This window comes from Pomacea canaliculata, linkage group LG14 (genome assembly GCF_003073045.1).
Source record: "Pomacea canaliculata isolate SZHN2017 linkage group LG14, ASM307304v1, whole genome shotgun sequence".
NCBI classification, from domain to species: domain Eukaryota; kingdom Metazoa; phylum Mollusca; class Gastropoda; order Architaenioglossa; family Ampullariidae; genus Pomacea; species Pomacea canaliculata.
The window spans coordinates 8,946,700-8,959,069 of NC_037603.1; the positions used below are offsets into that span (position 1 = coordinate 8,946,700).

The 12,370-nt window shown below is 37.7% G+C and overlaps 1 protein-coding gene across 3 annotated transcripts; it reads left to right on the forward strand.

Annotated features, from left to right (window-relative positions):
• Positions 1-513: 513 nt before the first annotated feature.
• Positions 514-11,649, forward strand: LOC112555826 (regulator of nonsense transcripts 3A-like). Of its 3 annotated transcripts, none has more exons than XM_025224355.1 (11): positions 515-708; positions 2,082-2,188; positions 2,842-2,948; positions 3,334-3,432; positions 3,869-3,979; positions 4,165-4,244; positions 4,613-4,870; positions 5,195-5,709; positions 6,726-6,843; positions 7,559-7,747; positions 10,900-11,649. In XM_025224355.1, the coding sequence occupies exons 1-11, from the start codon at positions 619-621 to the stop codon at positions 11,137-11,139; spliced, it is 1,914 nt and encodes a 637-aa protein (XP_025080140.1). In that variant the 5' UTR covers positions 515-618; the 3' UTR covers positions 11,140-11,649. The 3 variants fall into 3 exon arrangements, with proteins under 3 accessions (XP_025080142.1, XP_025080140.1, XP_025080141.1); XM_025224356.1 differs by having other exon boundaries at positions 4,616-4,870; XM_025224357.1 differs by lacking the exon at positions 7,559-7,747 and having other exon boundaries at positions 514-708.
• Positions 11,650-12,370: the final 721 nt, after the last annotated feature.

The window sequence follows — 12,370 nt, forward strand, 5'->3', positions numbered from 1 at the left end:
TTGTTTAGGATCAATGGAAGTCTACCAAGAAGATACTCGGGAATGCCTGTCAAAGAAAAATTACCACACTCATCCTTGTGAGCACAAAAAACATAAAGTTTTAGTTACTTTAGAGGTGAGATAATGATGAAACAATTCTCAAGAAGTTCAGGGCAAGCAATTCTATTGACATGGAATATTTGAAATTTCTAGAGAGAAGGCATATGTGGATTTGTAACTGACCTTTCCATTATTGAAGATCTTGTTAAGACCCCAATTGAAGATATTTGGAACGTATAAAAATGTGAAAACTAAAGTTGCACTTGGCAGAATTTCATACCACATTTTCCAAGTTTACAGAAAAATGAAGGTTACAGGAAGTACGAAAGAAGAGCAACAAAAGATTAACATCGCGCAAAATATTTAGCAAAGTAAAAAGAAAACAATTTTTAGTAACAATACATCAGTTGAAATAGGTGGAAATATTTAAAATTTTAAAAGCTATGTTTGATTATTTTCTGCTAAAATATCTGCGTTATTTTTTTTTTATGCTCCGGTGCACAACTCTTGTACCCCACAACATCCGTTGCTTGTAATACTCCATATATTCCACGGACGTATATTTGTGATATATTCGTAATGACTCAAGAAAAATTGGAAAAGATTCCAAGGAAAGATGACAAAAAAGTAGATGGGAAACGAAAGGATAAAGATCATCCTCCAACTAAGGTAAGACAAGTCCGATTTGGTTAGAGCATGGACGTGGTTAGAGGAAACAACATTGAACGACTGCGTATTGAATCAACTTTGTTGAAGTATAAGTGACAATTCCATTTAAATGATCAAAGGCTTAGTTATATGTGTTACCTCTTAAAATCTTAAAAGGCTTTCGGGTCGCGGTGGGGAGGTCATTTTCATTGTACAGCGATATAATCAAGGAGAGTTTTGCTAAGAATAGGAAAGTATTGCTGTGTAAATATCTAGTAGATATGCCGATACACTCATTCGTATTTTTCTGCTTGTACTGTGAAGTAGCCAAAGGAGTCTTTCTACTTTTGTTTACCGATATTAACAATTCCCTTTATATATGCAACATTTCAAAGTACTGTATTGCGATCTGTAACCTATCAAATGCCGTTGAATGGCCCTTGCTATACTGACAAGGTCAGAGTGCTGACCAGTACTCAGAAACACCATTTGGTAAGAAAACATACCTCAATGACAATTTAGATGCATCATAACCAATACAGTATACATACCATAGCAGCTTGTGGTTGGAATCTGGCAACACAGTGAATGAAGTTTAGGTTGTAACAAAACTGGTTTTTTTTTTTGCTACTGAAGGTGTATAACGAGAAAGTGAGAATTTATTCAGTTCATTGCCAAGGATAAGAGTAGTACCAGAACAGGATCACCAGATTGAGCACATATGTTGAAGTACTTTCCACTGCATAGAAATAGGCATAAATCATGTATATACTTTAAATCAGAAAATGTGCCTAGGGTTTTGAAAATGTAAAAAAATTGGTGTTGGAATTGGAACAAACAGAAGAATTTTAAGCTGGCGGTCTCATCAGGAACATATTTTGTCATTAGCTAGAACTCTTGGGGGTCTTCAGAGCCTCAGTTAAAATAGTTGTCTTTAGTTTCTTTTGACCAGGAAACATGTGCCAACACAGATCCACATACTTTCTTTTTATATTTAGTGATCTGTGACTATGTGTGTGTGAGATAGAGCTGCTATATCCTGTCATATAAATCCTACTCAATCTGTGGAATGTATTGTTTGGAGTCTGCACTTTCTGTGGTGTGGTGGCTGCTTGTCTGGTTTAGATGTGGGGACTATAAATTGCACTTCTTTAAAAACAAATTGTACGACGTGGTGTTTTACACATAATATAATAATATAGCAATGATTTATGATTTTCTCTTTTTCTCTCTTTCTAACATGGTAGGCTTCATCTTTGGTGCACAAAGACTAATTCTGTGATTTGCTGTTTCATCATCTGATTGTAATTGTTATATATAGTTATATATAATTTTAAAATGTATTATTCTGTACTTGTTGTGTATAGTTTTTAAAGGTATAATTTTATTATCAGGTTGTGGTGAGGCGCCTTCCCCCATCCCTCACACCAGAAAATTTCCTGGAGCAGGTGGCACCATTACCAACATATGACTTCTTTTATTTTGTTCGTGCAGATCTTAGGTGAGAAAGACAAGTCAGCATAGTTGATTGTTTCTAAAGTATAAATTTTAAACATTAACCTTATCTTTATTAGAATAAGGATTACTGTTGTATGCAGAACTGCCATTATCAGCATACACTTAGATGTTTAGTCATCAACTATTGTATTTAAAGATATCATTTCTAATGGAAAAGAAATGTGCTTTTCTCTTCATTTACGTTGTTAAAGGGTGAAACATGTCAGGTAACATTATCTTAATTATTTCTTATCTGCATTTTGCATCACAGAATATATTTTACAGTCATATTTAAAACACTGCTCCAGGACAGTTCATGAAGGCCACCATATTTTGCTGGAAAGTGATTTAATATATACATGACTATTAGACAATATCCATATATTCACAATGAAGGTTATATTGGATGATATGAAGGCTCAGTCTGCTAGAGATGTTCAGGGAGGAAAAGATAGAATATGTCTAGCAGCAGTGGTGTATAATACTGTATATTTTCTTTAGTCTGTAACCAGCTGTTTCCTCCGGAGATATCAGATCTAGCAGAACTGTTTTTGTACTTGTACGGCATATTTACTAATGTATTGTATCCTGTTTGTGCTTTGTGTTATCATTTGCTGATGTTGATAATAATGACAGCTGTTGATGGCCTCTCTGCAGCTTGGGCCAGTATGCTTTCACCAGGGCATACATTAATTTCCAGAATCCAGAGGATGTATTCTCTTTCAGAGACAAGTTTGATGGCTATGTGTTCCTGGATTCCAAAGGTGCAGTTAGTCCTCTCGCTTTGTGGCTTCTTTAAGAATAAATCAGATTTTGATAATATTTAAACTGCTGGACCACAAGTGGTCCCCATAAGATCTTATTTTATAATTTTATAGTTTTTTTTTCTATAGAAAGAGAGAAATGAGTAGAGCAGCAGAGATGTTATGCAGAAATGAAAAAGTTATATTTTCATGAGGGTGGATAAGCAGAAAGGAAAAGATGTTATGATGAAGTGTCATCCCAGGTTTCTTCCCATTTCAGTTTTTTTTAAAAAAATAACTCTATCTAAAAATGAAATTGAAAAAGACATGTGTTAATGCCAGTGTTTGTTTGCATATGCATACCTACGGAGTAAATCAGTGCTTGAAGTGATGTTTATGTCATCAGGCAATGAGTACCCTGCAGTGGTGGAGTTTGCCACATTCCAGAAGGTTCCAAAGAAGAAAGCAAAAAAAGGAGATGCCAAGAAAGGAACGATAGAACAGGGTACCAATTTTACAATGCTATTTACCATACATGAAACATATTCAAGGAGAGCAGATGTCTAAGTGATCCTACTTGTTACATTTCAACAAAACCTTGCTAGTCTGTATGTAGTCACAACAGACCCAGTGATTTATGAAGTTTTGATACCCTACATCGGATGCGAATATCTTGCTAGTATTATTAGTATGTTTAGTCATATTTAGTATTTTGAGTCCTATATTAATAGTTTTTCATGTTTAAAGAGACAATTTGTGGTCATCAGTAAATTGGGTATGTAATTTCATAAATGTGTTGAGAAAGGTGTACCTAAATTCCACCATGAATGTTTTACGAGCTGCTGACTGACTGCCACTAGCAGAGCCAAACTTTTTATAGGAAATGACAAGAATCTTTCAAGCACTTTTCCATTGGCTGTTTTTGTTGATCTCTGGAACAGACAGTGACTATAAGCGATTCCTAGAAACTCTTCAGAACCCAGAACCTGAATCCTCTGTGTCCATTGACACATACCTGGAGGAGCTAGAGGAACGCGAGCGTCAGCAGAAAGGTGAGACTGTCTGACAGTCTTTTTCTTGCACATGGCATTTGTCAGATGTAACAGTGATAATATTTCTTATGAAGATATGATAGTGAAAGAAAAGACATATTGTTTTAGTTGTTTTTTATTATTATTATTATTATTTAGATTTTCCAGGTCAAGGTTAATGATTTTTCATTTTTATATGTCTAAAGCTTCTAGTGGTAATCGACTGACAACGCCTTTGCTGGAGTTCCTCAAACGTCGAAAAGAGGAACGTAAAACTGCCTTTTTGGTAAGTATCATTTAAGCATCAGAATTTCTTACAATCATCAGAGATAAAAAAAAGATATGCATGAAATCTTTTGTGTAAATTTTTCTCAAAGGATTTTAGGTTAAGATAGAATTTGTCAAACTTTTAAAAAATTTAGTGGCATATTATACATCTTTGGGAAAAGGAAAATGATTTGGCTAAAGAATAGTAAGGCTGATTGATCTACTGCTGGGTTTCAGTTTGTTGCCACATTTGCTTTCATTCTGTTTATTTTATTACCATATCTGCAGGCTTTCTGTATGTTTGGTTTTTTTTTTGGCCACATGTTTGCAGGCTTATCATTGTTCATCTTTTGTCACATTTCCAAGCTTTCTTTTAACTCTGTACAGAAGATGAGAGAAGAGCGCAGACGTCGTGAAGTAGAAAGGCGACGAGTAAAAGAGGACGACAGGCGTCCTCGCAAAGACCCAAGTGACAGGGAGGGCTCAGGGCGGGACATGCGAGACCGAGGTCAAGGTCGAGACAAGCAGTGGGAAACAGACAGGCAGCGTGACAAAGTGCTGGAAAAGGGGCATGATTACAAGGCTGGGAGAGATAAAGACGTGGGGGAAAAAACAGAAGGCTTTCATCATCACCATCCTGTCAAGGTCAGGGTTAATAATCTTCTTAGTCCTTTTTTATAAATTGTGCCTATGTAATGATATTATTTCCAAATGATTCTTTAAAAAGGGCAGAACTTCTCTGAGCATACAAGAAGCTGGGAAAAGAGCAAACAAGAAAAGGTGGAAGGGCTTATGCATCTTGAACTCACTATGTTCTGTTCTATGTGATACAATCAGGGCTGGAACCTTGTATAACAGTTGATTCATTCTTGCAATAAGGAAGATAAAAATGTGAACTTTTACATGTCATTTTGCATCACGATGCTGTAGCTCTAAAGAATATTTTTGCTTTTTTTGTGTATCTGACAGTTGTTGAAAAATACAGAGCGAGAAAAGGAAAGAGAAGCAGAAAGAGGTCTTCCACATGAAAAAGACTCATTTAGAGCTCGCGAGGAAAGAGAATCAAAAACTAGTGGACGTGAAAATCTGCGTTTTTCAAAGGAAAATCGTGAACGTGAAAGAGCAGAGAGAGAGAAGATTAATCGTGGAGACAGGGGTAAGCCTGTGAATAGAGCAGGAACTGGAAACAGAGGAGAGCGCAGCAAGCCTCAACAAGAAGATACTTATCGACGTGACGATCAGTACCAGCAGGATGAAAGACCGCATCCTGGCTACAGAGACCGAAGGGAAAAGGTCCGAGAGAAAGAACGAGGCATGGAGCGCTTAGACAGACAGAAAGATGGAGAAAGAGATAAGAACAAGAAAAACGATCGTGACAGGGATCAGCGTGGGCCCAGATCGCGGCTGCAGGAGAGAGAGGGGGAGTGGAGTCGAGAGAATAGGGAGAGAGAAGGAGGACAGAGAAGGGATAAAGGTCAAGCAGGGTGAGTTGTAGGTCAGGATGCAAGGTTCAGATTGGGGAAAAATTCATCAGATGAGAGCTTGTTAACAGGGAGGAAACTGTAAACTAGTCATGTGCTCTTGTTCTTGTTATTTGGTTCCTCTTTGTGTTTTCTGTATTTGTTTTTATTCTTCGTTTAGTATGGTTGTTTATTCTTTTATAGTTCATATGCTGTATGTTTTTCTGTCCCTGGTATGCTGTCCATGTTTCGTTCTTGTTCTTAAGCGCTAAGAGCATGGTCCTTAGTAGTGTGAGTATGCGCTTTACAAATTTTGCATTTATTATTATTAATGTACTACAACCAACAAAGTTTCACGCTGCAATGACTGGTTGTTGAAAACGTTCCCATGTATTGTTCAGGGTGGTAGTGGGTGAGCTACCTGACCAGGTTCCCAGTCACTTAATCCCCAGACACTTAATCCCTAAACTAAGCCCTTAACTATAAAAATTATTGTGATGTTTATATGAAAATAATTATTTGAATTTCAATTGAATTTTTCGCTGACTTCATAATTTTTATGGTTAAGGGTTTAGTTTGGGGATTAAGTGTCTGGGGATGAAGTGCTTAGGGATTAAAAGTCTAGGGGATTAAGTGTCGGGGATTAAGTGTTGGGGATTAAGTGTCTGGGGATTAAGTGACTGGACACTACCTGACCAGACCTTCCACTTAAAATGACCTCTCCTGACAAAAGCTTTTATAGGGCTGGTTGGCTAGCTTGTCGTGATATAGCCTTAGTTGCTGGCTTGGCGTAAAACACCCCCCTCCTCCTGACAAAAGCTATTGTATGTGCACATTGGACAGTGTGATAGTATTTCATAAAGAAGAAAGCTAAAACAAACATACTCATAATGTGAAAGCTGTGGATAGAAAAGTTTTATGCTGGGAAGCGTAGACTCTGATAAGATTGGGAAATTGTTAGAAGTTTTTTTAAGTGATTCCAAGGTACTGCTGTAGTTTTATGCTTAAAATTATAATCACATGTTTGTATTGGTGTTCAGGTCAAGCACTGCAGCTAAAAGAGAAGCAGGCAAAGAGGGGAGCCGTGATGAAAATAGTGGTGCTAGCAGCAGCAAGAGAGACCAGGATCTGCCGCCACGGGATCGGGACAGACATCGAGTTAGTCTATCTGTGTGGTCACTTTGTGCTTGCTGTTACTTGGCTGGCATGAGTTTTTCAGTGGCTTGACTTTGTTTGTCATTTTTAATAGTTTAAAGAAGTTTATGATAAAGCATGCATGTGAGATTCACTGTTGATTGGCTGAGCCCCCCAAGTTATTCTCATCTTCATATCTTCATGTCTTGCATGACCATTTGGGCAGGGTCATCTTATAGTCATCAATCTTGATTTCTGTGTTTTGAGAGATGTTGTACATACATACACTGCTAACATGTGTTTTTCCCTCACATGTGCTGTGTATCTCATGCTTATTGTGGAAAAAAAACGTAAGTGAGGACTATTTTGTAGTTGTTATTAGAGAGTGGGTTGGGAAGCCACAGTTCACTGTTTTAATACACTCAGGGTCCTTCTTATTTTCTGATTTAACACAAACATAGGGAACATATGCATGTACATGCTTGGGCACGTGTGCTTGCACACACACATTCTTTGTCTTTCTCATTCTTGCAGTAACAATACATTTGTATCCTTATGAACTGTTTGCTTTTTATATTTAATTTTGTGCTGCTTTGTGCCTTATGTTGCTGTTACTCCAAGTTGTAAATTTGTGACAGGTGTGTTAGTTTTGCGTGTTTTTTATTTCATGGTTTTTTTTTTTCGTTTGTGTGTGTGTGCATGTGTATATATGTGCGTTTGTGTGTATAACTGACAATAGGGTGAGCGTAGTGTAGCCAGCAAGGTCGGGGAAAGCATGAAACAAAGAGAAGACCAGGGAAGCCCTGTGTTGGCAACCACGAGAAAGAACAGAGAAGATAAGTCTCAAGCTCACTCAAAAACCAGAGACCCATCCACGGAAGGAGAAGGGAATAAACTTGATCCTGAAGATCGAAGACGGAAACGAAAGGTAAAGAATGGCATCAGAGTCTCCATCACATGATATGTGTTCAGGGATCTGTCATAACTTTTGTTAAGGATGATGTGCAATCTGGAATATGTCATATCCCATTGTTAACATGCAGTCAGCTATCTATCATGCTTTATTGTTAGCACACAAGTAATTTTTTTTAAGAATTGCTGAGTGAGTATTATCTAGTATTTATCATCTTGCTGAATTATCAGCTGTACTCCCAGCAGACACGGTAAGGGGAGAAACAAATTTAATTTTTGATTCAATAATACAAAGTGGCTGTGTGTGAAATTTTGTGACTTTCCCCCATCTTGCACTTGTTAGTGAATTTGTGTGCGTTGTCTGTTTTATTTCTTTTCACATTTTGTATTCCTCTGTGTGTGGGCGTGTGTGCATGCCTGCATAGATGTTATGCTTTACAGCTTAGTCCTGTTTATGGTAGATGATAATCTTGCCTTACTATGACATTATTGTTCTCCAGTGTCCATTATTACACTTGCATGGTGTGTGTGTGCATAGATGTGTTATGCTGTACAGTTTAGTCCTATTTATGGTAGATGACAGTCTTGTATTACTATGATATTATTCTTAAGTGTTTGTAATTACTCTTGCATTGTTGTGTGTTTACCCTTTGGACACATTGAAAAATAGATTTTTTTACTTTTAGGTGTTTTTTAAAGACTTCCTAAGACATTACAGAAAGTTCTAAGACAGAAAATTTTTCTTAATGTTTATTATAATTTCATATTTATTTGTGCAGTTAAGACAATGTGAGGTGCTTAAGGCTGCTGTACAATGCCTAGTTTTATCTGTTAATCCTTGAACAATCAGATTCATTTGACAAAAACACTAATTCAGTTGTTTTTTTCTATCTGGTCACTGTCTTTAAAAATCAGTGAAAGGTTGTGTAAGCACAGAGGCATATGCTAGTTTTGAGATGTCACAGAGCATGACATTAAGTTGTACTTGTTTGATGAGAATGTGTACTATGTTATATCACTGTTGCTGGAAGCACTATCAGAATGGTGGTGATGAGAATGCTGTAGAGCAGTGATGCCCAACCTTTTTCGGCCTGCGGGCCATATCCATTTCGGACAGCAGTGTCGCGGGCCATATCCATTTCGGACAGCCGTGTTGCGGGCTATATCCATTTCGGAGAGCCGTGTCGCGGGCCACTTCCCCGCAAAAATAAAAAAAAAGGAAAAAAAATAGAGCAGATACCATTTTTTATTAGAAACAAGTTGTACTTACCATTAATTATGTAGTAATTAGTGGGATATTTGAAGTTGTTTTCCCGAAACCAACTTCTGAATGTCCGGCCTCATCGTAGAGACACCAAGTCGGAGCACTGAATCGAAATGTTCGTCCATCGGAAAAAAGATTGGGAGACGCCACTACGTGGGGATAAATACTTCTTCTTCCCTTTTTTTTTCGTTTTTTTTTTTCGTTTTTTTTTTTTTATTACTAACATGTCGATTTCCTGCACTGTGGGCAGAAGTTTCGCGGGCCGGATATGGCCCGCGGGCCGTAGGTTGGGCATCCCTGCTGTAGAGCAAAAGGCCAGGCTTTTTATCCTTCACAGTACCAGTGTATGTGTATAGAACACAACTGATAGGGAAGTAGTACACTCTCACAAACACATTTACATAGAGAAAGTACATATATCTGAACCATGGACAACATAGGACTGCAATGGGAATAGAGTTACTGTAGAATTCAGAGGTGTTTTTGAAAGAAAGTAGTCTTTAAGGTCCTCTTAAAACATAGAACAGGCTGAATGGCAAACAGATTGCAACAAGTTCCTTAGCTTGAGTCTTGTAAATAAAAGAAGGATCACTTGCCAAACAGTTCCTGGTGTGAATTTTTGGCTGGTGTAGAATTATGTGGTCTACCGAGAAACAAGGATGTCTAGATGGAGAGTAGACAGCAACCATACTAGATATTGGGCTCATAGCACAGTATTCTAGCTTTTCATAGTGTTGTCAGTGTTGAAATTGTGGCATAAGGCACAGAGTTGTGTATTATCAGTAAATGACTGGTTGGATCAAGAAATGAAGAGAGCGGTTAGATGAGACAATGGGAAGTAACCATGTAATGCTTCAACTGCAAGTCCAATAAATACCGAAGTAGCATTTAAAAATGGATGTTGATATTTTAAATCATTTCTGCTTATAATTTTTGGCTGTATGAGAACTGCTGACTTTTAATCATGTCAGTATTTTCTTCTTCTTGATCCTAGTCGCTCACATAGGCCCTGTGCTCCATGTCAGTATGTGTGTAACAAAGTAGAAGAATTGTGTGACAGAAATGAACCTCCTTAAGCATAATTTTTGTAATCTGATGGTACTAGAAGTAGAATCTATACAGATTCTCACACAGACGAGTAGCCTGTGCCCCCCACCCTCCCTACTTTCTCAAAGGTAGAATGCATTAAAGACAGGCGTATTTACACATTTCCCCTAAACTATGAGCTCACATACTGCAGCATGTGACAGACTGCTCCTGCCATCCTGCAAGCTGTCAACTTGCCAGAGAGATAGCCTCCAGTTCCTCTCTGTTGTCAACTGATGGCTGTGACATCATAAATTAGCATCAGCTTGTTTTTCTCTGCTAAAATGCAGGAAACATGGTGGCTTTTACAGACTACATCAGAGCTGTGTTATAAGACATCACTAAATAAACTTGTGACAACCCAAAACTATGATTGAAAATAATTCCAGAGTTTAGCATCTATCATTTAAACCTGCTAGTTCACCTGACTTTCTCTTTATGAGTGAGGGTGTCCCATAGCTTTCCTGCTATCTTTCAAGTCATTGGCTTGATTGGTGGCTTTGTTTGGATGAAATGTCTTCACTGTACATAGGATTCTGATTTTGACCTACTTCATGACCATGGTAGACCATCTAATGTTAAAGATGTGAATGATACTGTATCTCATCTGAACAGTTCAGATCTTAAACAATAATTTGTGGAAAACCCCAAGAAATGAGAACTCTAAAAAGTATTAGATTCCCTAGATTTCTATATGATGTTTGAGTGTGCATCCCTTGTGCGTGATGTCTTGGTCTTCAAGACAGTCTGATCCACCATTTAATCAGCTGCACCCTGTCTTAGCCATTGTGATTATGGCTCATCTTCATATTTTGCAGGAACGACCAGAAAGGCAGATCTACGTGCCGCCCAAAGCTCTGGAACGCCGCCAGAAACAGGAGGCAGCCAAGGAGACAAAACGGGAAACAGGTCAAGGTGACAGTCAGAGTCAGAGTGATAAAGGTGAAGGCCAGGATTTGAAAAGGGATGCACCAGTGCAGCAAGAGGCCAGCCTAGCAAAGCAGGAGAGAGAAAGAGTTCAAGTGAGAGAGAGACTGAGGAACAGGGGTGAGCGGTGAGATGTATAATGTACAGCAGTGCAGAGAAATCACCTTCTGTGTGTGTTCTGCATTGGAAGGCAACCATTTGCAGATTGGAGTGCTGATGAGAAGTAAAGGCATTGTGAAAAATCTATGTTGGGTTCGCAGTTCAGATTGCATGACTAGAGGAAGAAGGCATTATAAGAATATGAGCACAATAAAGGGGACTGTTTTAAGTGAGTGTAGTTTTGTGAAGTGAATTGTGAAATGAATTGTTCCTGCATGTAGGACATGGCTGTTCTAAAAATATCGTCTATACGTGCAATATTAATAAAATCCCATTTTCCCAGTCCAATCTCCCTCCTTGTTATATTATTTGTGATTGAGTTGTATTTACATGTGATAATAGAGGTTGCGTTAGGCATTTGCTAGTATAATTATTTGCAAAATGCAATGGTGTCCTGAATCTGTCAGACTGGTCTTTATGAGGGACATAGTATAGCAGCAAGAATGTAGTAATAAAATTAATAAAGGAGTTTGGAAAGTGCATATCTTTATATGTGTATATGTGTGTGTGCTTGGGGGGGAGGGGAATTTGTGATTTTCACTGCCTTATGAATGTTTCTCCAGATGCAGTTGACTCAAAAGTTGTGTTAATTAAGTATTCTCCAACTACATAGTGTTTTAGGATCTCAAGTGTTAATCTCTTTGGAACAAAGCACCATGCAAATTTACAGAATTACTAACATCATGACCAGTGAGTTCATTTCAACTTCTGTTCTCTGTCTATAAAATTGATCCCGTTAATTGAAAATACTTTTGGATCACCAGTTGTTCAAAGACTCTCCCAAAATACATGAAAATATCTAATTTTCTCCCATTGAAAAATTAGTCATGGTTATATGAGCTTGTGAATTTCACATTATACAGTATATTATTTTTTACTTGAACTTTGCAATTGGTTTTCTTGCAGTAACTATGCAAATACAGTCTAGGGTACAGGTAAGTCCATTTTTTACACTTATGTATTTTGCAAGAGATTGTCCATTTATCCTGCAGTTACCATTTTATAAGTTTCTTATTTTTCTGAAAATCATTGATATTAAGAATTTATATACGTGTGTAGGGCAGAACCTACAGACATACCCATGCTTGTGGATATGAAGAAAGAAACTGGATAAATATAAGATCGTTGGATGGTACAGATAAAAGTGCTGACTGCTTTGCCATGCGACCTCTTAAGCACAAGTCTGTGCTGGCACAATATACC